Below are 23241 nucleotides of genomic sequence, written 5' to 3'. Positions count from 1 at the left end.
AGAAACGAAGTTTCTTTCTTATTTTTTAGGAGTAGCATTCTACTGAGAATAAGCAACTTCTTTTCTTCCATGTATGTGTGAACAAATAGTGACATTTAGAGTTAAAGCAAGCAAGCTTTTGTGGATTTTTTGAGTTAAAATCAATTAATGGTAGACTATTCTTTGATATGGAAAAATTCAGAGTTCATGGTACATGCAACATACAACCTCAAATTGAAGTTTCATAGTTATTCTTCAACCTATAAGAAATTTTATACTGTGTTAGCATATATACTATAGTATATAATATAGCATACATACTGTAAACTACTATATTTTAGAAAACTGTTTAGCTTGGATTTGTTCATTTTTCTTTTGCTAAGAAGTGTTGTATCCTTGTTCTTTAATATTTTGGTTGACTTTTAAATCCATATACTAAAGTAAAGAGATGATTAAGTGGTATAGGTGCTATTGTGCTTAGTGGCTTTCCAAGACATCGCTAAATATCAGAGACCTGAATGTGGCCTCAGATTCCTTCTAAGAAGGAATCCATCTATGAAACCATCTCTATACCATGTGTTTCATGGCCAAGTGGCCAATCTTATGCATGTATCTATTGTATCTTCAGCATCTTGCATAATGCCTGGCACACATCTGATATTCAGCAGATGTTTGTAAAGCTAAATGTTCCCTAGGGAACTTCCTGTTGCCTTCTCCTGCAAGTTAATGTCCTTTCAAATAAGTAAAATACTTTTTATACCTGAACTAAACCTAACCCTAGCCTCAGATTATTTAATCATATAAATTTCTTGAGAGAATGGACTGAGTACAACTTGCGGAAGTTTCCATGACTTAGTGAAGTGTGTAATGGTGTGCTCTCTACAGTCAGTCCTCTGAAACTGCACAAATGTACAAACTTAATCTTATTTTTGAGTCATCTTACTCAAAGGACTCACCCAATATGAAAATTCATGCTTATCTGATAAAACTACGCTGCCTTTAACTGATAATTCTTCCCACCACAGCCCACAATATTATTCTTCCCAAAATATCCTTTGTGCTGAGATCCACTATAATGTGAAACACTCTTATACACATCTGTGCCTGTTTCATTCCTATTTTCTCCAATCCTAGCGGTGCCAGTGGTGGGCAACCTTTTCTGCATGTGAGCCAAGTCTAGAAAAATAAGTATGTTCAGAGCTGTATTTAAAATGTACTTTAGCTATTTTATTTTTATTTATCTGACCTAGAGTTTCCCTCCTTTTCCCAAAAATGTATCTCTCGTCTAAAATTTCAGCACCCACCTAATTCACACCCACTGCCATATTGTACTATAATACTTCATTGTTCAAAGAAATATTATTGGCCAAGATTTTTCTGAAGCTGGTTTCATCCCACCACCCCCGTTTTATTTTGTTTTGGTTTTTTTTTACTAATCTTATTAGATACTAATGCTAAGTGTTTATTGTCTTATTGTGTAGTACTGCTTGGTATTCTTTTTAAATAGGGCTATTTTCCTTGAAAATGAGACAGGCAGCTACATCAATAAAACAAAATCCATTTGTTAAACATAGTTATTTGCTACCTTTATCTCTTAGAAGTCACTGCAACAAGAGTTTAAATTGTGTTTTAAAAATGGAGGAGGGATGCAGAATATATAGGTGAGACTATACTTTCAGGTTAGGGAAGAATGTATCTGAGGGATTTAGTAACATTTAGCAAGAGCAGGATTTAAACAGTTTGGGCAACAAAATATTTTTTCTTTATTTACTTTGATTTAGGTGAAGTATAATTACTGTGCTTTGTAAAAGGTTTTCATACTAATAAATTCACTGAAAACTATGTTTTTTGCAATGCCATTGACCTCATATTAGAAAATATGGTTTTCTAGTTATAATGGGAAAGATTTACATCTAGTTAGACCTAAATAATGTTTTAAAATTACCCTGGGTACATGACAAAGGAAATCTATATAGCCTTCATTTCATGGGTGACCATGTATATTCCTGAATCCATGATCACTCAGACCTATTTGAAGTCTGGTTCTTATAATAAGATTCTTAAATTCAAGTTATTTTGTAAAGGTAGGAAGTTTAAAAAAAAAGACAATTTAACTATATGCCTATTATAAACATCTCTAATCTCTAGTAAACAGTGTTCCCTTGGAGCAGACATTTTAGTGGGGGAAACAGACAGTAAACAGATCTATAACGTAAGAGTGGTGAGTCCTACAAAAAATCTAAAGAAGAATTAGAGGTCAGAATGGCAAGGGACTTACTTTACATTATGAAGTAAGCACTATAGTGAAAGATAAAGTATAAATCTATGCAATATAAATAAAAGCATAAAAAGATGTTTTCAGGACATAAAATTACACTGATTGTGTGGCTCATGGGGAAGGAAAAGATGACTGAGTGCTACAAGTAAAACAAGCCACTTAGGGCTTTAGAAGGTGGTCATGAGGGTTTATAGTTGGAAGTGAGTACTGGTAATAATCATAAGAATGAATACAGTTTTTTTCTTAAGTTAAATGTTAAAATTAGGTGCAAATGGAAGGTCTAAACTTCCTAAATAGATAAAAAGAATATAGAGTCTGTTGGGGAAAATATAAGAAGTAAATTATAGCATCTAAAAAGACAATTCACATATCACAGTTGGAATGTTAAGGAAGATCCCCATATTTTAAAAAAATAAAAATAGATTCATAGGTTAGTAGTTAAAAAAACCTCTCATCTCAATAAACTCCAGAATGGTAGTACTTCTTTTTATTTAAACCCATTCTGTTTACTGAAAGGATTTGAGGAGGTTTACAAAAACATTTAAAATAAGAATAAGAGAAGGTGATTACTTGATAGATTTTATAACATGTTCTTGTGGACAGGTTTTTCATGTAGCTGCTGTTTGCGATTACATAAAAGTCCAATGAGAAGATTAAAGCTACTTCTCTGAGGAAATATTTCTACTGGACCTAAAATTGTTGGGTCCATGGATATATTTTTATGGTGAGATTGTTTAATATAGAGATGAAGCTTAGAGAATTTATAATAGCAGTTTCTTTTCTCATTTGACAGGAGAAATGAAAATACAGGTATTAGGTTGTGGTAGTGAAAGGAAAGCCATATATTTGACATACCAGTCATGGTCAAGTAGAGACTCATCCTACCTCCATATCGAGGCAGCAGCAGGAGGATTGTGAATAGGGTCAGGGTTTTTTAGAGTCACTAGGGATCTACTTGGGTTCATGCCATTGAGCATAGAGGAGACAACCTTTCTCATGAGAATCATTAGAAATCTCTTGTTATCACCATGTCACATGTTAATATGAAACAAGAATACTTACTATCACTACCACCATACCTGTTTAGAGAGGATTGTTGAAAATAAATGGAATAAGAAAAAGAAGTGAGAGATGTAGTGTATGCCTTTATAACTTTGTCCTTCTTGCTTATAATTACCATAAAGTATTATAATTACTTTATATGCATTTCAGTCTTCCCAATTATGCTGAAAGCCTCTGAGATTTTATTAATCTTTATATTTCATTGTCTGGTACAGTGGCTGGCAATTCTGCTAGTCATGTAGTATTTTTAGATTGGATAGAAATACAATTTTCATGTGTACCAAAAAAAATTATCAAGAAAGCAAAAAAGACAACTTATAGCATGGGAGAAAATAGTTTTAAACTATATATCAGACAAAGGCTTACTATCCAGAAGATATAAAGAACTTTTACAATACAACAACGAAAAGACAACCCAATTAAAAAATAGGCGGACAACTAGACAGAATTTTTTTGGAGTAATATTTCCATAACTTGTTGAGCTGCCTTTTGCCTGCTATTTTACTTTTTGAATTTGAAATGAAGTTTGAAAAATAATGGGTAAACCATGTGAATAGACATTTCTCCAAAAAAGATATTCAAATGACCAGTAAAAACACATGATAAGATGTTCAATGTCATTAGCAAGTAGGAAAATGCAGAGCCACCATGTGAAATCACTTCACACCCACAAGTATGGCTATTACTAAAAAAAAAAAAAAAGGAAAATTACATTGGAGATGATGCAGAGAAATTGGAACTCTAGTCCGTTGTGGTGGGAAGATAAAATGTTGTAGCCATTCCTGAGAGCAATAGGGCAGTTCCTCAAAAAGTTAAATATAGAATTACCATATGATCTGGCACTTCCTCCTCTGGGTATATACCCAAAGAGAGAGAAAACAGGGTCTCAAACAGATCATTATACACCAGTGTTTATAGCAGCACTACTTACAATAGCCAAAAGTTGAAAACAACCCAAATGTCTAAAACAAATGGCTAGTAGATAAAATATAGTACATATAATGGAATATTATTCAGCCATAAGAAAGAATGAAGTTATGAGACATGATGCCATGTCACATGAAAGCACCTTGAAAACATTTTGTCTGGTGAATTAAGCAAAGCACATAAGGACAAAATTGTATGGTAAAACTTACAAGAGATGACTAGAAATAACAAATTTGCAGAGATAGAAAGATTAGAGATTACTAGAGGGGTGGGGCAGAGAGGAGTGTTTGTTAAAAAGAAAAATAAAGGAAAAATGCTTCATGGATTGAGTGGAATCTTGAAGAAAGAAGAGGGAGTAAACCCAACATTCCATGTAATATGAGTAATTTCACATGGAAATTCACTGTTTTTTGTTTGTTTGCTTGTTTTGCTTGTTTGTTTAGGAGGTACTGGGAATTGAACTGAAACCTCGTATATGGGAAGCAGATGCTTAACCACTGAGCTACACCTGCTCCCTGAAATTCAGTTTTTTTATTTGAGTTTCTTTCTGATTTCCAGCATCTGGTTACATAAATTTGTACTGCTTCTGATTAGTTAGCTTGGAGCTAAAACAGTAACATTTCGTTTATGTCCTGTTTATAAAAGGAAACAATAGAGTAGCCAATCCCAATAAAATATACTATTATAGGGGAAAAAATGAAATAGAATTTTAGGTATCATTATCTTCTCAGAAAATTGAAGGGAAAATGAAATATAAATAGAAGTATAAATTTAGCAACATGACATATACAAGATAAATCCACAAAATTCAGTTTCAATACAATATGCAAATGATAAAAAGCTAAAGAGCCTAACACATTTTTTAAAAAAGCAATCAAGAACTCTAAATATTAAGAACTTTATCTTACATGGAAAATTAAAATTCATTCAAAGAATTTTAAAAGTTTGAGAAGTATATCTTGGATCTCACTGAGAGAGATAAAAAGGTAAATTTAAAAATACTTTGCAGATCAATGTATGCACATTTTAAATATTTTCATTATAAGGTTACATTGCTTATTCTAGAAAAACAAGGAAACACATATACCATATAATTTTTTTGAGGGAAGCGGACTTGGCCCAGTGGTTAGGGCATCTGTCTACCACATGGGAGTCCGCAGTTCAAACCCCAGGCCTCCTTGACCCGTGTGGGACTGGCCCATGCGCAGTGCTGATACGCACGAGGAGTGCCCTACCACGCAGGGGTGTCCCCACATAGGGGAGCCCCACGTGCAAGGAGTGCACCCCGTAAGGAGAGCCGCCAAGCATGAAAGAAAGTGCAGCCTGCCCAGGAATGGTGCCACCCACACAGAGAGCTGACACAGCAAAATGCTGCAACAAAAAGAAACAGATTCCCGGTGCTGCTGATAAGGATAGAAGCAGCCACAGAAGAATACACAGCAAATGGACATAGAGAGCAGACAACTCGGGGGAGGGAAGAGAAATAATAAAAATAAAATAAATAATTTTTTTTTGTGAGGCAGAATGAAAGTGAGAATTTGGGGAAGGAAGTTTGTCAATTTAGCAGACTTCAAAAGTATATTCTAAAATGGATGAGATTTTGATTTTAAAAAAATATAAGAACAATGGAAAAAACTAGTGATTCCAGAAATAGATTCCATTTCTCAGGACTAAATTATATGCTAACTGAGGAAACAAGAACAGAGTCCTTTTTTTATCTAATAGCTGCTGAAAAAGATAAGTTTGTATACAGAATACTTTAGGTCTGTTTTATACCATGCACCTTATATTCCAGCTAAATTAAACAGCTGAATGTGAAAAAACTTCGAGGAAAGTAGATTAGAATATTTATTTCAACTGTGGAGAGGGCTAAAATTGAAACATTGAAGAATTGTTTTTAATGTCCAGGTAAAGGCCTTACTGGCATTAACTTTTTAAAAATCTGAGCCATGAAAAAAATTAAAGGGATAAGCAATGGTGGGAAATTACAGTGAATATAAATATGAGCTTAATATGACAAAATGTATAAAATGTATTAAAGTTAGTACCCAGGCCTTATTAGGAATCAGCTTTAATTGAATTAAATGGCATGTATATAAAGAACTAATTTAGATAGGAGGGCTTCAGTCAAGGTGGTCACAGAGTGCTGTAAGTACTGTGACACCTATAAGATTATTTTGACTAAAGGGAATGATGGAAAACTCTTAGAAGAGGTAAGATGTGCACTGAGCCTTGAAGGAGATACTGTTTGGACTTTATTGGACAGTTGGAGGAGTAGAAATATGTAAGTAATTTGGACAGAGAGAATAATTTGATCACTGTTAAAGAGGTGGGAAAACTAAAAGCAGATTCTTGGACCAACAGATAAACTGGTAAGTGGGAAGTAGGGTGGAGTAGATTGGAATTTTGGACTGGGTATACTTAAGCATATATCTGATGGAAGGACCTTGGAATTGAGGCAGAATGTGATCCTGATGATAATCTGAGATCAGCTTGATTGTACTGTGTAAAATGGAGTGGGTGTGAGAGCTGTCAAAGGTGGGAAGAGTAGCTGAACTCCAGGTGGAGGTAAGGAGGGCCCAAACAAAGAATGGAAAGATAATGCAGATAGATGGGAGAGACACTGTGAAGGCACATGAGCATGTTTTGGTGAGCGCCTTAACCCCAAGAGCTCTGGCACCCATTCTGAATTAAACCAGAGATTCCAACTGCTGCATACCTCAATGGGGCTTTATCAGCCCTTGGAGTGTAACATCATTGGCCTGTGTGCAGGTCTGTAGGAAACAGTCCTGTGGAATTTGTCCTGAAGCTTATTTGTACCCTTTTACAATGGCATCTATGAGAACAGTTGTAAGAAATTTCTGGTTTGGGTATCAGGAATGGATTTATTTCACCTGCACAATTAGTTCACTTTTGTTTTTGGATGCTGAATTATGTAACTATTTTCATCTTAGTGGTTATGGCTAGAAAGTTTAGATAGAGATAAAATGTGTATGCTGACTCTTGACTAACTTCTAGATCTCCGAGGAATACATTTTTGTGTAGTCATTCCTGGCTCTATTTTCCATCTCTCTTCATGTTTTGTATTTCTTTTTTTATCACCATCTAATTTATTGTGCCAAACTTTATCAATTATATAAACCTTCAGCCCTCTTTGGAAGAAAGTGGGAAATACATATATTGCACCTATAAATTCAGTAAAACAAAATAAAAAATTGTAAAGTCCAGTGTTGCTGAGGGCCATGGAGAAATAAGCACATGTATATGGCTAATCACAGTCTACACTGGAGTTTCTGAGGATTATATCTAGCAGCAACTACCTAGAACTGTTGTTCATGCTTATTGAACTGTTAATGCTGCTTCTGGAGATGTAGCACAAAGAAATAACCCAAAAGAAAATGGTCTTCACAGAACTGTGGGATTTTTTTTGTGTTCTTTTTTTGTTTGTTTGTTTTTGTTATCTTTGTTTTCACAGAATTGTTTATAGCTGCATTATATAATAGTGGGGAGAGGGGAGAGGAAGCAATATGGCTAAATAAATTGGTTGCTATAATGGAATATTATGAAGTCATCAAAAATGATTGAGTAATTTAGATAAATAGAATTGTACATAAAAGTTGTGTATTATTAAAACATACATTATGTAATAATTTTTTTTAAAAACATGCATTGTAACCATGTAAGATGATGTGTACAGTGAAAAGAATGGAAAGAGCACACAGGATGTGGTGAATAGTACTAATGAATAAGTTTTTCTCCTCCCTGCAAAATTATTTATAATTTTTAAGTACTTTTGGCATTAGCACCAATATAAGAAGTGTACTCATGATCTTTCTTCAGCCACCAAGCAGCCTCTTTGCCCCTTTGTTTCAGGAATTAAGCATTGAAGAACAGTCAGAGTGTACTCAGGATTTTTACCAAAATGTGGCTGAAAGAATGCAGACTCGTGGAAAAGGTAATACTTTATTAGCCAGCCATTGAGGAGATTGCTCAGGCTCTTAGCAATTTCTCTTTCTCTGGTGGCCTGGCTGGCTTGCCCAGTCAATCCTGTAAATGCTGGTATCTGGTCTTAGCATTGCTGTTGAGTACCACCATGTGTATCTTTCCAAGATAATCAGGGCATTTAGATACTTTATCATGCAATGTTTAATGTTTAATAACTCCACTAAGAATAGGGATGGAGTAAATTTTAAAAACCCTTGGGAGCCTTTTTTAAATGAATCCTCCATCCTGGAATCACCATCTGGGTAAGTCATTGTGGTAATCTATTCATCATAGAGGTTGGGGCAGAAAAAAATTTAAGAATCACTGGCACCTAGGAACTTTAGGTTTTCAGGGATTCTTGAACTTGACCTCCACTGATGTGCTTTAGAATGTACTTGGCACATGTGTGTATCAGAGAGCTGCCCCCGTATGTATACTCAGAGCTCTCTAAGGGCATTATGGTAAACCTCAAAGAGATGAAAGTGTGAGTCTTGCCAGTTAATATCAATCTTGCACATTTCAAGTGCTTTTCTAATATAGCGATAGGGGGGAACCCAAACTGAGATCTTCCTGCTTGGCAGTAGTATACCTTTTAGGTCCTGCCAAAACAGTTGAAGCTTAAAGTGATGATTCTGTAAAAAGCAATCCCAGAAGTTGAGGTATTTTAAAGGATGTTTTTAATGAACATCTTACACTTTTGTTTCTGGGTATGTTCAATGTATTTCTAGTAAATTAGTTTTCTACTGTTTAGACAGTACTATGGAAGCACACTCCTAATTTAAAATGTCTGTCTCTTGAGCTTTTTATATCCATTTGGGTATTTCAGTGCCTCCCGAAAGAGTTGAGAAGATAATGGATCAGATCGAAAAGTACATCATGACTCGTCTCTATAAATATGTATTCTGTCCAGAAACTACTGATGATGAGAAGAAAGATCTTGCTATTCAAAAAAGGATCAGGTAGTTGTTTTGTTTTGTGTTGTCTTGTTTTATTTACTACCTGCTAATGGAAGAACACAGTGTGGAAATACAGGGCCCTTGAGTTTCAAACTTTGAGAGAAAGTAACAGCTAAGATGCCAACCATCCTCATCATTTAAGCTTCTCTGTGGTGATAGAAAAGGAAAATGGTAAATTGATAGGCGTAAAAGGGCTCTTGAGTCATCATCTTGCTTATCCCTCTGACTCCACACAGCCTTAGATAAGAACCATGATTGAATGTTTGAGATTGTTTCAAATCGCCAAAATTTCCAAGGAACAGAAGGACTTTTTCAAGTTTCCTTATACTATCTTGTCAGGCAGGAAGCTGTGAATATCCATATCAAGACAACAAATGTTATCTTTCCCCATCCCTACTAGAAATGCCCATTATTCAGCCATTCCTTCTGTCACATCTCTCCGTTCACATTGGATTGGTAACATTTCCTAGAGCATCTACTCTTCCATGGCCAGTGTAGTGAGCCCCAGTGCTCTCCATTCCAGTGGCAGTGAAACACATGGGGAATTAGACCAACTGCCATGTGGAGACAGGTCCAAGGCTGGGCATGATGAGGTGTTTCTGGAGGAGAGAAATGGGATTCCCAAAACCAAAGGACTGGTTATCAGTAGATCTGTCCTTGAAGTTGTCACATCAGAAATGAGTTGAGGGAAGCGGATGTGGTTCACCTGATAGAGCTTCCACCCTCCATATGGGAGGTCCAGGGTTCAATACCCAGGACCTCGTGGCCCTTGTGGCGAGTTGGGCCACACGGAGTGCTGCCACACACAAGGAGTGCCACCCCACACAGGGTGCCCTCCACACAAGGAGTGCCCCCCGCACAAGGAGTGCCCCCCACAGAAGGGGTGCTGCCTCATGCAGGAGTGCAGCCTGCCTAGGAGCAATGGAACTACCCATGCTTGGTGGTTCCAGGATGCCTCAGGAAATGAGGGCAGAGTCTCAAAGGACGTTAACGGTGCTGAACAGTGAAGACAGGGAACAGTGGATGTGTCTCAGATCTTCATTCCTAAATATTGAGTACTTTTTTGTATTGGTAATATAATTTCATTTCAACCAATGAACTTGTCTTTTGTTCTTCTTGTGATACATGAAGAAGAAAAGTCTCATTTTAGGAATCTATTTACTTCTGCATATCAGTTGAGTTCCTTATATGCAGGAGCAATGGACTTGGACTTAGGAGGGCTGGCTGCTGATAAAATAAATGACTAAATCTATTCTTGGAACTCTTCTTTACTGCCTCTCTCTTTATAGAGCTCTGCACTGGGTTACACCACAGATGCTTTGTGTCCCTGTTAATGAAGAAATTCCAGAAGTGTCTGATATGGTGGTGAAAGCAATTACAGGTCAGTGAGACTGAGAGCTTTTGCGTTTGGATGTTTTTCCCTTGAGGTTAATATTTTGCTGTGATATTAGGACATATTTATTAAAATAAGCAAAAAGTCAATAAATTATTTCTGAAGCACAGACTGCCAAAGACATATTAGATTATAGTGGAAGTAATTTGGAGTGATTTCATGCATTCAGGATAGCAGGTAAACATCCTTTCCTCTTCACTTTCAGTGACCAAGGTGTCTTATTTCTTGGACATTGATCTGAGAGCTGTTGAGATGCAGCTAGGGTAAATTTCCAATCTTAGTTGCATTTACATATCAGAATAATTTTGGAGAGTGGAAGAGAACTGGTGTGGCAGGGTAATCCCCAAGTTACAGTAACTAGATTAAAATATGCCTTTGGATTATTAATCAGAGATATGCTTTGAATTGTTTTTCTGGTTTGTTCAGGAAGTAAATGAAGTGCCTCAAATTGATGTAATTTTGCCATTTTGGAAAGCCCAGACTTCTAATGAGTTTTTGTTTCTTGTTCATAGCAATAACTCAGCAGAAGTACAATACAAAAGTTTTTAAAACTTCTACTAGAGGAGGCTTCCAACCTTAGCTAGGTTCTCCTTGATTTGGGGGAGGAGTTGGAAGGACCTGCTCATTTACAGATTGTTAATATCATTCTGCTGGGAAGGAAAGTGGGTCAGCTGATGTTAGCAGTGTTGGAGGCAGGCCATTAAATAGCGAGCACCTTTAGAACCAGAGACTCACTCAAGCTACAGGAGGAAATAGGGGTTTGCTTTAAAAATTCTTAGACTCATAAGGGAAGCAGGATGAACACAGGAACTAGAATCCAAGACTACTTTACGGATTGAGCTGTCATACTGCCCCTTCAGCAGCCAGCGGGTCTTTTTCCAGGCTTTCTGCTGTTGACATGAATCTTCCACTTTTCCGGTTCTGCTTCTCTTTTTATGTTTGCATTTCAACACCTGTTATTAAGTGAATTATTCTGTAATTTCCAGAGCAAGTTCTAGAGGTAGAGTCTAAATGGCATAGCTAAAAACTGTCATTTTTGTTGTTCAGAACTTTTCTGCTAGACTCTGTCATAGGTGCTATGACTTGACTCCTTTAGTTCAAGGTCCACGCCACCTCTACCTTTTGTTCGGGGAACATGGTAAGAAGATTGTGGTTGGGGTAGTTTTCCTAGGTAGTAATGGGCACAGTGAGGATTCAAGAAACCTGGATATGGACCTTCTACTTGTGTTTTCCCAAAGACTCTACTAGAAAGTTCAGTATCAACTAGTTAATGTTTAGAGTAATCCATAGGAGTTTATGATAAGGATCCTTTTCTGCAAGCCATAAATTAAACCTTGTAAACTGAGAAACTGCAAGCACCAGACCACTGTTTACTTAAAACAGAACTGTGAAAGCTGATTTCAAATTTGGTAATAGAGTTTGTTCAGTTTGTTAATAGAATTTGAGAGATGAAACTATTCTCTCAAAGTATCTAAGATGGTGTTCCAAGCGATCTTGATTGTAGAGAAACAACAAAGTTTCAAAGCCTTCTTGCTCTTTCTTGTCTGAGCTCCCACATCTTGCCAGGCCAAGTGAGGATATATTCTGGCTCTGGACTAAAGGCTACATGATCACTTTCTTCCTAATCTAAAACTGTCAGCCAAAGTATAGGAGTTGACCAGAGAGGACACTATAATGCTGGTGTTAAATATGGGAGATAGGGAAACGGACTTGGCCCAGTGGTTAGGGCGTCCGTCTACCATATGGGAGGTCCGCGGTTCAAACCCCGGGCCTCCTTGACCCGTGTGGAGCTGGCCCATGCGCAGTGCTGATGCGCGCAAGGAGTGCCGTGCCACGCAGTGGTGTCTCCCGCATAGGGGAGCCCCACGCGCAAGGAGTGCGCCCCGTAAGGAGAGCCGCCCAGCGTGAAAGAAAGTGCAGCCTGCCCAGGAATGGTGCCGCCCACACTTCCCGTGCCGCTGACGACAACAGAAGCGGACAAAGAAACAAGACGCAGCAAATAGACACAGAGAACAGACAACCGGGGGAGGGGAGGGGAATTAAATAAATAAAAATACATCTTTAAAAAAAAAAAAATATGGGAGATATCAGGTAAATTTCTCTAAATCATCCATGTGCTACTAATTAGCACTATCAATTTTTGTTTATAAATATGTTTTTAAAATCTTAGCTCTACAAACATCTCGAAAACCTTTGAGAGATACTATCACAATAAGGTTTACTTTTTAGGTAAATTCATGGACTAAAGTCTTACTCATTAAAAGATCCTTTCCAAGAAAGCTCCTAGCTTTAAAAGCCAACAAACTTGAGTCTTTAAAATCATCCCAGCCATGCTAGCCTTTTAGGCCAGTTCTTGGTCATAGAAGAGTCTCCAGACTTTCTATACTTTTTCACCTGGGCAGGGCATGGATTGTTGGCATATCACTTGATGACAAGTGTTTGCATGACCCATCCATGGTTAGAGTAGGAGGGCAGTGAATGGTGGTTTCCTGAGGGATTGGGGTTGTGTGGTTGTGTTCAGGATGTGGGATGGATAGGAGATACGTCTGGTCCAGTTGTGCAGTGCAGGTTTTTCTAGGGCAGGTTTTCTGGACTGACTAGTAACAAACGAGGTCTTTTGAAAGAGAACTGCATAAAAATGGGAGAATCCTGAGGTTTAATTAGGACAGCCCTCAGGATCTCTCAAAATAAAGAGCTTGTTTCCCCTGGGAAGATAGAGAGGATCAGAGAGTCCTGTCATCAGCCTCTCCCAATTTCAAGAATTTGAATGTGCAAAAGAAGCGTTAAGGCCTTTGGTCAGGCTTTTGGTCAGGAGTTAAAGTTTCCCTCTCATTTTGCTCTGCCTCTGCATCTTCTGTCTTGCTATTGAGAGTCATCCGTCTAGAGCTGTGCTTCTCACCCGAGGGCTGGTTGGCATTTGGCTACATTGGGAGACATTTTTGAATGTCACACCTATGGGAATGCCACTGGCATCTAGTGGGTAGAAGCCAGGGGTCCTGCTAAACATCCTGCAATGCACAGGGCAGCCCTCCACAGTAAAGATTTATCCAGCCCAAATGTTAATAGTGCTGAGATTGAGAAACCGTGACCTAGAGATATAGCCTACTTTGTTTTCAAAACCCCAGTAAAGAAAAGCCTAGATAACTGGATCCAGCTAAGATAGAGTACACACATGCCACGCCATCTCTTCTATGGGTCACAAGTTCATACCTTGTGCAGAAGATGTAAAACAGTTATCTGAGGACTCTGAAAAATAAATTATGGCAGGCAGATTGGAGAGGGAATCATTACTCAAAGAATAATTAATGCAGCAGTGAGTTTCCTGTTGTGTTTTGTTTGGTCTGGTTTTCCTCCCATATCTCCTAGTTTATGTCTAGTAATAGTTTATGTCTAGTTTGTCTAGTTTAGACTTTAGGGCATTGCAAATCATGGAACTGCACACAGTGGTGGAGATCCAAAAGAGTTGCAAAAACATCCTTTTATTAGACCCAAGGACCAGGAAAGGGGGCTACTACAGGACAAAGAGAGTGGGAAGAAATACTTGGCATGTTTTCTTTCCTTCTCCTTCCTTTTCTTTTCCTTCTTTCCCCTTTTTACACTCCTGGCTCTGCCCTATGGGACAGTGGCAACTACGAAGACATCCAGATAGAAAGTAATTCACTTTTAAATTAACTTTAGGGTGGTGGACTTGGCCCAGTGGTTAGGGTGTCCGTCTACCACATGGGAGGTCCGAGATTCAAACCCCGGGCCTCCTTGACCTGTGTGGAGCTGGCCCATGCGCAGTGCTGATGTGCGCAAGGAGTGCCGCACAATGCAGGGGTGTCCCCGCGTATGGGAGCCCCATGCGCAAGGAGTGCGCCCCATAAGGAGAGCCGCCCAGCATGAAAGAAAGTGCAGCCTGCCCAGGAATGGCTCCGCACATACAGAGCGCTGACGCAGCAAGATGACGCAACCAAAAGAAACACAGATTCCCGTGCCGCTGACAATAACAGAAGCGGACAAAGAAGAACACGCAGCGAATAGACACAGAGAACAGACAACTGGGGCAGGGGGAAAGGGGAGAGAAATAAATAAATAAATCTTAATAAATAAATAAATAAACAAGCTTTTAAAACATGAACAAAAATCAATAAGAAAATGGTTAAAAGTTTAAAAAAGAAAATAAAAATTAATAAAAGGTTGAAGTCTCAATGAGTAAATAAAAATAGTAAAAAATGGTAAAAAGAAAAAACCTTACCCATATTATTTTTTGTAGCACATTCTGTTTAAATAGAAAAGGAAATAGATTGAGATATAGAAACTGTAATTTTAACCCAGAATTAAAAGATCAAAGGAACCAAATAATATCATATAATTCCCAAGTGGGTGGGAGGCAGGATTAAGAGCATTAGTGAGTTAAATAAGTCTGTGGCTCACAGTCCTGCAAGGGTCTCCAATAGCTAAGAGCAGGACCCTTTAGCATACACTGCCATCTCATCTGAGTCTGAAACTTTTATTCCTGCTATGGGTAAGAAAAGCTGCTTCAGCTATTTTCCTTCATGTTCCAGATTGCAAAGGGCAACTCCCTCCCTCCTCTCGTGTTATTCTAGCAGTACTGACAGTTTGTGCTTACCCATTCCTCAGTCTCTCCTAATCTTTCTGACTCAGGTTGTATGCATTTATAAGGGCCCAGCAGGTGGACTTAGTGATAGCCAAGGGCAGTGAAATAATTTTTCTCTGAGAGATATAAAATATTTCTTATGAGATTCAATTTGTGTTTGTGTGTGTGTGGTGGTGGTGGTGGTGTTTATGATATTGAATTTGTATCCTCACTTCTTGCCCTCTGCTAACCCGCAAGTTTTAAGGGTCATAAAGTTTTGTAGACGTTCATAGCTAGTGGAGAGGTAATGTGCCTGGAGGATTGGTTATCGTAGATCTAAGTGTGTTGGATTTCAGCAATTATATTCTTATACCCAATACAAAGATGCTTTATATAGTAGTCACATTTCTAAAGAGCAGTATGCAATTGACTCTTTCTAAATTGAGTGTTAGAATATATCAGACAAAAGCAGTTAAAAGATTCATCTTTTAAAGCAACATCTCTATGGAGTTCAAGGAGTTTAGCATTGTGATTAAAAGCATGGGCTTTAGAGCCAGACAGGTTTGCCTTCAAATCCCAGCTTTGACACTTGCCATTTGTGTGATCTTGGACAAGTAATTTAACCTCTCTGAAACTCAATTCCTTCATCTATAAAATGGATAACAGTAATATCCTTAGCAGAGGATATTCTGAGGATTAAAAGAAAAATACTTATAGAGTGCACTGCATAGTGCCTGGCTCATGGCTATATGTCCTGTAAGAATGAGCTAGTATTTACTGTTTTTCAGGGTCTCACTTTTTCGTTGGTAGGGAAGGGTTAGTGAGAGTACCTCTGTAAACTAACAAACTGATTATATCATTATTTTCTCATCAGAAGCAGTGTCTTTTCTGCTTTACAGATATTATTGAAATGGATTCAAAGCGTGTGCCTCGAGATAAATTGGCCTGCATCACCAAGTGCAGCAAACATATCTTCAATGCCATTAAGATCACCAAGAACGAGCCAGCTTCAGCAGATGACTTCTTACCCACTCTCATCTACATTGTTTTAAAGGGCAACCCCCCACGCCTTCAGTCCAATATCCAGTATATCACCCGCTTCTGTAACCCGAGCCGACTGATGACTGGAGAGGATGGTTACTATTTCACCAATCTGGTAAGTATTTTATTTCTTGGTGTTATGGAGAAGAACCACAAACATGTTTATCTTAGGGGTGTGACAGGTCATTTGTAGGCCTGTGATAGATAGGATAATGCTCCTGAATAAAGCGTCAGCATGGCTGAGGGAGGATGCTGGCTTCCCATTACAGAATATATGTGATCAGGCATGAAAACACACCATCGCCAATACCTGACCAGAGATGGTGTTTCTCTTATGGGAAATGGATGGCAGCCACATTGACAGTCTCTGCTTCTGTTGGGCATCCCTTCCCAGGCTCCTAGGTGTAGAGACATTTACTTTGTTTGGCCTTTTTGACCATGAATGAGTCAAATCTTGGACTTTGATTCATTTTTTAAAGAGTTAAGATTAATTTTAAAAATTATTTCTACAAGTTATGTCTTAAACTGAATACCAAGTTATTCTAAGAAAGCTGAAATGATTTTCAGCTATCATTTTCTTATAGTGGTTAATTGATTCTGGGCAAGACAGTATTAAATTATGTATATACAAGTTATAAGGCCAAACCCTTCCTTCTGCTTATTTGCTTTAGACTAGATTTACCGTGATGCTAATGAATTTGAGCCTCAGGATACCTTGTTTGCTTGGTTTTCTGTGCTGGGATTATAGAGGGTGGTAGGTGGGAAGAGACACCAGGATGCAGTGAGGTAGCATTTCTGCTAAATTGCCTAAAAAGATCTCAAGATGGGTACTTGAATCTCCTAGGCCCTAAAAGTGTTGTGAATTATTATTATTTTTTAAAGATTTTTTTAAAATTTCTCTCTCCCCCCACCCCGCCCCATGTCTGCTCTCTGTGTCCATTCGCTGTGTGTTCTTCTTCTCTGTTTGTATTCTTGTCAGCAGCACCGGGAATCTGTGTCTCTTTTTCTTGCATCATCTTGCTGTGTCATCCCTTCGTGTGTGTGGCATCACTCCTAGGCAGGCTGTGCTTTTTTCACACAGGGTGACTCTCCTTGTAGGGGTGCACTCCTTGCGCATGGGGCTCCCCTATGCAGGGGACACCCCTACATGGCACGGCACTCCTTGCACGCATCAGCACTGTGCTCACCACACAGGCCAGGAGGCCCTTGGTTTGAACCCTGAGCCTCCCATATGGTAGGTGGACGCTCTATCAGTTGAGCCAAATCCACTTCCCTTGAATTATTTTTATATTGTAAATTTATATTCACTTTGTACCTAATTTTGCATTTGTCTCTTTTTTTTTTTTCTTTTTCTTAAATTGTGTTCCCAAAATTGTATTAGCTTCAGGTCCCTCAAAACCTGGCCCTGCCTCTGACCACTATTGTGTTCGGGTGCTTGCTACCATTCTGCCAGCATCTTGGGAGTATAGTTGCAGGTGATTTAAGAGTCTTCTTTCTCAAAATGATACTTGCTCCATTACTTGCAGAGTTTTTCATCCCTTCTAGGCACATGGTTGTTTAAACTACAGTCCTCAAAAAAGTTTAAGTGACCTGAATGGTAGAGATTGGAAATACTCATATTTCATAACATAAATGGAACATGTACTTTTGACTGATAGAGAAGAGGCTTTTCAATTCAATTCTTTATCCAGAGAGTATCACAAGCTCTAGAAATCCCAGAGAAGGGTGAAGATAGAGGCATGGCCTGCAGAAGAATTGAAGCATAACCAGGAAGTTGTTGGGGTTCAGCCATAGTTGTTGGCAATATGGGTTTCTGGTTCACCCACCCTTAGCAGCTTCCTTGACCTACAGCCTTAACTGCTTTTGTACCTTCTTTTGTTCATCCTCTTCTTGCCTGACTCAGAGTCTGGCTTCTATGTCCATCACTCCAATAAAACTACTCCTCAAAAGTATAAAATCTGCCAGTTGACAAATCCTATGGGCACTTTTCACTCTTCACTTTCTCTCTCTCTTTTTCTGTTTAAGGAGGTACCAGGGATTGAACCCGGGACCTCATATATGTGAAGCAGTGTTCAACCCCTGAGCTACACCTGCTTTGCTTTACTTCTCTTGATTACTCCTTTGTTTTTGAACTGCTGACCCTTGGCTTCCACAATCCCACTTCTTCTTTGTCCTTTTGTAGGCTCTGTGTTCTCTACCTACCCCTGAATTGTGTTGTTCCCTGGGATTCTGTCCTCTATGCATCTCTCTCCCTTGGCTGTCTCCTCTGCTCATAGAACTCTGCCCCCCACAGGTCTGTGCCACTTGTCCTGACCTCACGCTGGACTCCAACCCCAGATTTTCAGTGCACCTTAAATTCAGTTTGCTTAAAACTGAAACTGCTTCCCCATCAAAAGTTTTTTTCTTTTCCTATGTTCCCTGTTCCCATGCAATACCATATAGCCACTCACCTGAGCCAGTCTCCCCAGATAACGGGGTGCAGCGATTCCACACACACTATGAGCCCATGTGGGAGAGTCCAGTGCGCATGTTCTTGAGTCACTTTCTTCAGAAGGGTCACTTATAATAGATTTGTTAAATGTTCCTTAAAGAGATGATTGCTTTTTTTATGAAGGACCCTGTGAATGGGTTTCTCAGAAGAAATTCTGTCAGCTGCCTGGTTTCTCCTGTTTATCGTTTATCAGAAATTGTTTTCTTTTTTTTCCTAAGATTTATTTTTATTTCTTTTTCTCCCCTCTCTTTCCCTCCCCTACCCACCGTTGTCTGCTCTCTGTCCATTTGCTGTGTGTTCTTCTGTGTCCTCTTGCATTCTTGTCAGGCAGCACCAGGAATCTGTCTCTTTTTGTTGTGTCATCTTGCTGCGTCAGCTCTCCGTGTGCATGGCACCACTCCTGGGCAGGCTGCACTTTTCTTGTGTGGGGCGGTTCTCCTTTGGTGCGCACTCCTTTGTGCATAGGGCTCCCCTACGTGTCACAGCACTCCTTTCACGCAGCAGTGCTGCACTGGGCCAGCTCGCCACACAGGCCAGGAGGCCCTGGGTACCAAACCCTGGATCTCCCATGTGGTAGGTGGACGCCCTATCAGTTGAGCCACATCCACTTCCCAGGAATGTTTTCTTGTGAAAATACCTTTCTTTAAAAATGTAAAAATGAGCACACAACAAGTAGACACAGCAAATGCAAACAACAAGGGGGTGGGGAGATATAAAAAAATTTTTTAAGTAAAAATGGCATGTGCTTATTGTAGAACAAGTTAGTCATTGTCTGAAAGTATAGCTAACAGATGATATTTAATTGGGCATTTGCCCTAGCATTTCTATATTAATAACCACTACATTTATTCATCACTTACTACAGACCAGGCACCATGAGCTAATAAGCAAGTTACATATTTTATGTTGTTTTAGTCTCACAATAAACTAGGTGGTATTTCCCCCATTTTATAGATGCGGGAAACCTCAAAGAGCTTAAGTAACTTTCCCAGGGTCACGCATCTTTTACTGTTAAAGACAGATATGACATTAACTCAGGCCATCTTACGTCAAAGCTTTTTATTTTAACCATTATGTTAAAAGATATCTGGATATTTGTAACTTTTCTGATACCAGTGTCATAAATAACATTCTTCTCTTTTTGTAGTGCTGTGCTGTGGCTTTCATTGAGAAATTAGATGCTCAGTCTTTGAATTTAAGTCAGGAGGATTTTGATCGCTACATGTCTGGCCAGACCTCTCCCAGGAAACAAGAATCTGAGAACTGGTCTCCAGATGCTTGCTTAGGTGTTAAGCAAATGTATAAGAACTTGGATCTCCTGTCACAACTGAATGAACGACAGGAAAGGATCGTGAATGAAGCCAAGAAACTTGAAAAAGACCTAATAGATTGGACCGATGGAATTGCAAAAGAGGTTCAAGACATTGTTGAGAAATATCCACTTGAAATTAAGCCCCCAAATCAATCTTTAGCAGCTATTGACTCTGAAAATGTTGAAAATGATAAACTTCCTCCACCATTGCAACCTCAAGTTTATGCAGGATGATAAAAATTTATATCAATAGTATTTATTTGAACCTAAATTGGAGCTAGCCCTTACTACAGTCAGTGATTGGGATCTAGGATATAACTTAATTGCTTATAAATGCCAGAACATTTTTAAAGGTACAAATTTGGGGGGATTGTCGTGTTTTGTTTTGTCTTGTTTTGTTTTGTTTTGTTTTGTTTTTTCCAGCAGGGGAAGGTTAGTAAATAATAAAACACTATTTATTTGAGTTACTAAAATGAGGATTGAGTTAAGGCTTGTGTGAAAATGTTATCTAAATCTGCTTTTTGTCCATGATTTTCCTATGTGCTTCCTCCATGGCATGTGCTCTGGTTTGGTTTTAGGGTAAATATTTGCCTTTTAAAGGATAAAATAAATGAATGCTACAAAGTATATGTTTAAGGGAATTTAACGGTACCACTGTTACCACAGTTTGAAATAAGTTTATAATTGTAAAGATAGAAGACATATTGAGAAGTATTTATGTAAAATTGTAAATATGTAAAAAAAAAAAAAAAGGGAATGGTGTATGCTGTGCATGACATTTCATGTGTGTTTTGTTGGTTTAAAATGAAGTACATTGAATGTTTGCCTTTTACAGTTTTTATTTGGTTTACCCCACTAAAATGAATCTAAAAGTATTTAGACATACTCTCCTTAAAATGTTGGCTCCATTTTTAGTAATGTGTTAGCCCTAACTTTGGGTCCCTGTGTAGTTAGAGACTGTGACACCATTGAGTTTCAGAGTAATTTTTACTATTCACTATAGACCACTGAAGACTTTGAGCCATGCTTCTTGCATCTCCCTCCCCCTAACCCCACCCCAATTCATTCAGCAAATGCTTGTTGAGCTCTTTAATATAGAGGAGCTGGCCATAAGCCTGAACTGGAGGACAGAGGAGCAAATGGGACTCTGATGGTGAAAGCTGATGGGAAATCCCTCCCAGCTGTAAAGTGTAGGAGGTACCTTTTGTCCTCCATAGTGTACACCCAGACCTTTCTCATATAAACCTTTTTCTGGGTTTCTCAATCTCAGTACTCTTGGCATTTGGGGCCTGAGAATTCTTTGTTGTGGAGGTTGTCCTGGGTATGGTCATATGTTTAGTTGCATCCCTGGCCTCTAGCCACTAGATGCTGGTAGCATTGTCCACCACCCGCAGTTAATGAAAAATTGTCTCCAGTGCCAGATGTACCCTGGGGTGCAAAATCACCCCCAGTGGAGAACAAGCACGGAAAGGAGTTTTCCTCCTGGTGGTTCATTTAATATAACCAAAGAATATTGCATTAAATGCACAGTATAATGTTAACTGATATCTAATTCATTAAGGCTTTACAGCCACCTGCAGTGTGGAACTTTTTCTGTCCTCATGGAAACTTTTATATGCCATTTATGATTCTTTTTCCAGTCAGTAACTTCTACAGATTATCAATGTACCTGTGAAATGGTGAGTGATTACCCAAGGCACCAATCTTGAAAAATGTCACCTCACACAAACAGTTCTCTTGCTTTCTCAATATCTTCTTAACAGTGTACCACAAATTTGTAGTTCAGTGATTTTGGAATAAAACTAGGGTGAGTATAAAACTTTTTATCCTTTTCTTGTATTTACTTTGTAAAATCTATGAAGTTGACACATCTAGTGTCATACAGCACTAAAGACACAAGTAGTTAACGAAGTCAGCTGATTGTTACGCTCACATCGAAGGTCATGAGTTACTATTAAATGCCCCAGAGAATTTGCTCTTAGAATATGCTAGGCCCAAAGGATTTTAGTAAGAAGGTTCCCCTTTCTTTTTTTCCCCTTGTTTTCTATGTACTCTCTAGGTGCTAATCCAGCATACATAGTCTTAATTCTCCTGGAAATACACAGTTCTTTTAGTTGTTGTACATTACATTTGTTAAATAAAATGTGCATATTAGCCTCCCTCAAAAACTGACTTCTTTTGGTTTCTTGCTTATCTTGTTGGTCAAAGTTAGCATCAACACCATGGCCAGAGTTTCCATTTTTCCAACACAGAAGTGTTGATATTTTATGCACTGTGCATGTGATTGGAACAAACCTTTGGAACAGAAAACCTTATCAATAAAGTTTCATGATTCTTTCCTCTTTTCCAAACAGATTGATTTTTGACTCTTTATCTTAGGAGAATATGCATTATTAATATTCTCATATTACAAAGCTTTCTGTTTTAAGCCACAGTTGTCATTATTGTACTTAATAATGAAACACTGGAGACACTCCATTAAATTAAGAACAAGACAAGGATTTGCTATCACCACAATTAGCATTGTTCTGAAAGGTCTCCGCAGCTCTTCAAAGAGAAATAGAGGTAGAAAGAAAAGGAGTTAATCTAACCAATATAGATATAAAAACATGAACTCTGGAGCTAGAAGGCTAAGATTTGAATTTACCTGTTAGCTTTTTAGCCTTGGGCAAGTCTCTCATGCTTCAGAAACGTCAGCTATGAAATGGATATAATAACACCTGCTTCACGGGCTTGTGAGGATGAACTGACTTATAACAGTGCCTCACATTGGTAAATGGTCATGTTAGCTATTATTTGTAAATGATTTGTAGAACTGATATTAAACTATCAAAGTTCACTAAAATGGTGAGATATGAAATGATACAAGAGCCATAAAAAAATAGTTATCCAGAGCAAAGCTCTGCTTTCTTAAACCTTCCTAAAAGTACCTAATTGGAACCTAAATCCTATAAATCCTAATACCCTCATACTGATGCCCTGCAGTTCCCCAAGGTATATGCTCTCCTCCCTTGTTGCAGTTGGTCAATAAACACAACTTAGTTCAACTAAAAAAAAAATAACTGTACAAGTTATCCGACTTTCCTATATTCCATTACTAACCAGTTGGCAAATATAATAAAAATATATTCACAATAGAAGCAAATACAAATCACCTAGATATAAGAGCTTTGGGGACTTCTATGAAAACAATTACAAAATTGAGTGAGGAACGCAAAAGAAGAGAGGGAGAAATAGAC

At 38.4% G+C, this 23241-nt stretch overlaps 1 protein-coding gene across 6 annotated transcripts in view; it reads left to right on the top strand.

The window, feature by feature from the left end:
* RABGEF1 (RAB guanine nucleotide exchange factor 1) overlaps nt 1–22347 on the top strand; it is an 86569-nt gene extending 64222 nt beyond the window's left edge. For 4 of the 6 annotated variants that reach the window (XM_058285988.2, XM_058285992.2, XM_058285990.2 and 1 more), the window contains exons 5-9: nt 8120–8201; nt 9057–9189; nt 10476–10567; nt 16058–16314; nt 19838–22347. In XM_058285988.2, the coding sequence (XP_058141971.1) occupies nt 8120–8201; nt 9057–9189; nt 10476–10567; nt 16058–16314; nt 19838–20236 (963 nt within the window). In that variant the 3' untranslated portion in view covers nt 20237–22347. The remainder of the gene's footprint in view (nt 1–8119; nt 8202–9056; nt 9190–10475; nt 10568–16057; nt 16315–19837) is intronic. The other 2 variants (XM_071211183.1, XM_058285991.2) reach the window with 1 other exon arrangement.
* Nucleotides 22348–23241: the final 894 nt, after the last annotated feature.

The sequence above is a fragment of the Dasypus novemcinctus genome, chromosome 23 (assembly GCF_030445035.2).
Source record: "Dasypus novemcinctus isolate mDasNov1 chromosome 23, mDasNov1.1.hap2, whole genome shotgun sequence".
Classification (NCBI taxonomy): domain Eukaryota; kingdom Metazoa; phylum Chordata; class Mammalia; order Cingulata; family Dasypodidae; genus Dasypus; species Dasypus novemcinctus.
This window is presented reverse-complemented; position numbering and strand designations above follow the sequence as displayed.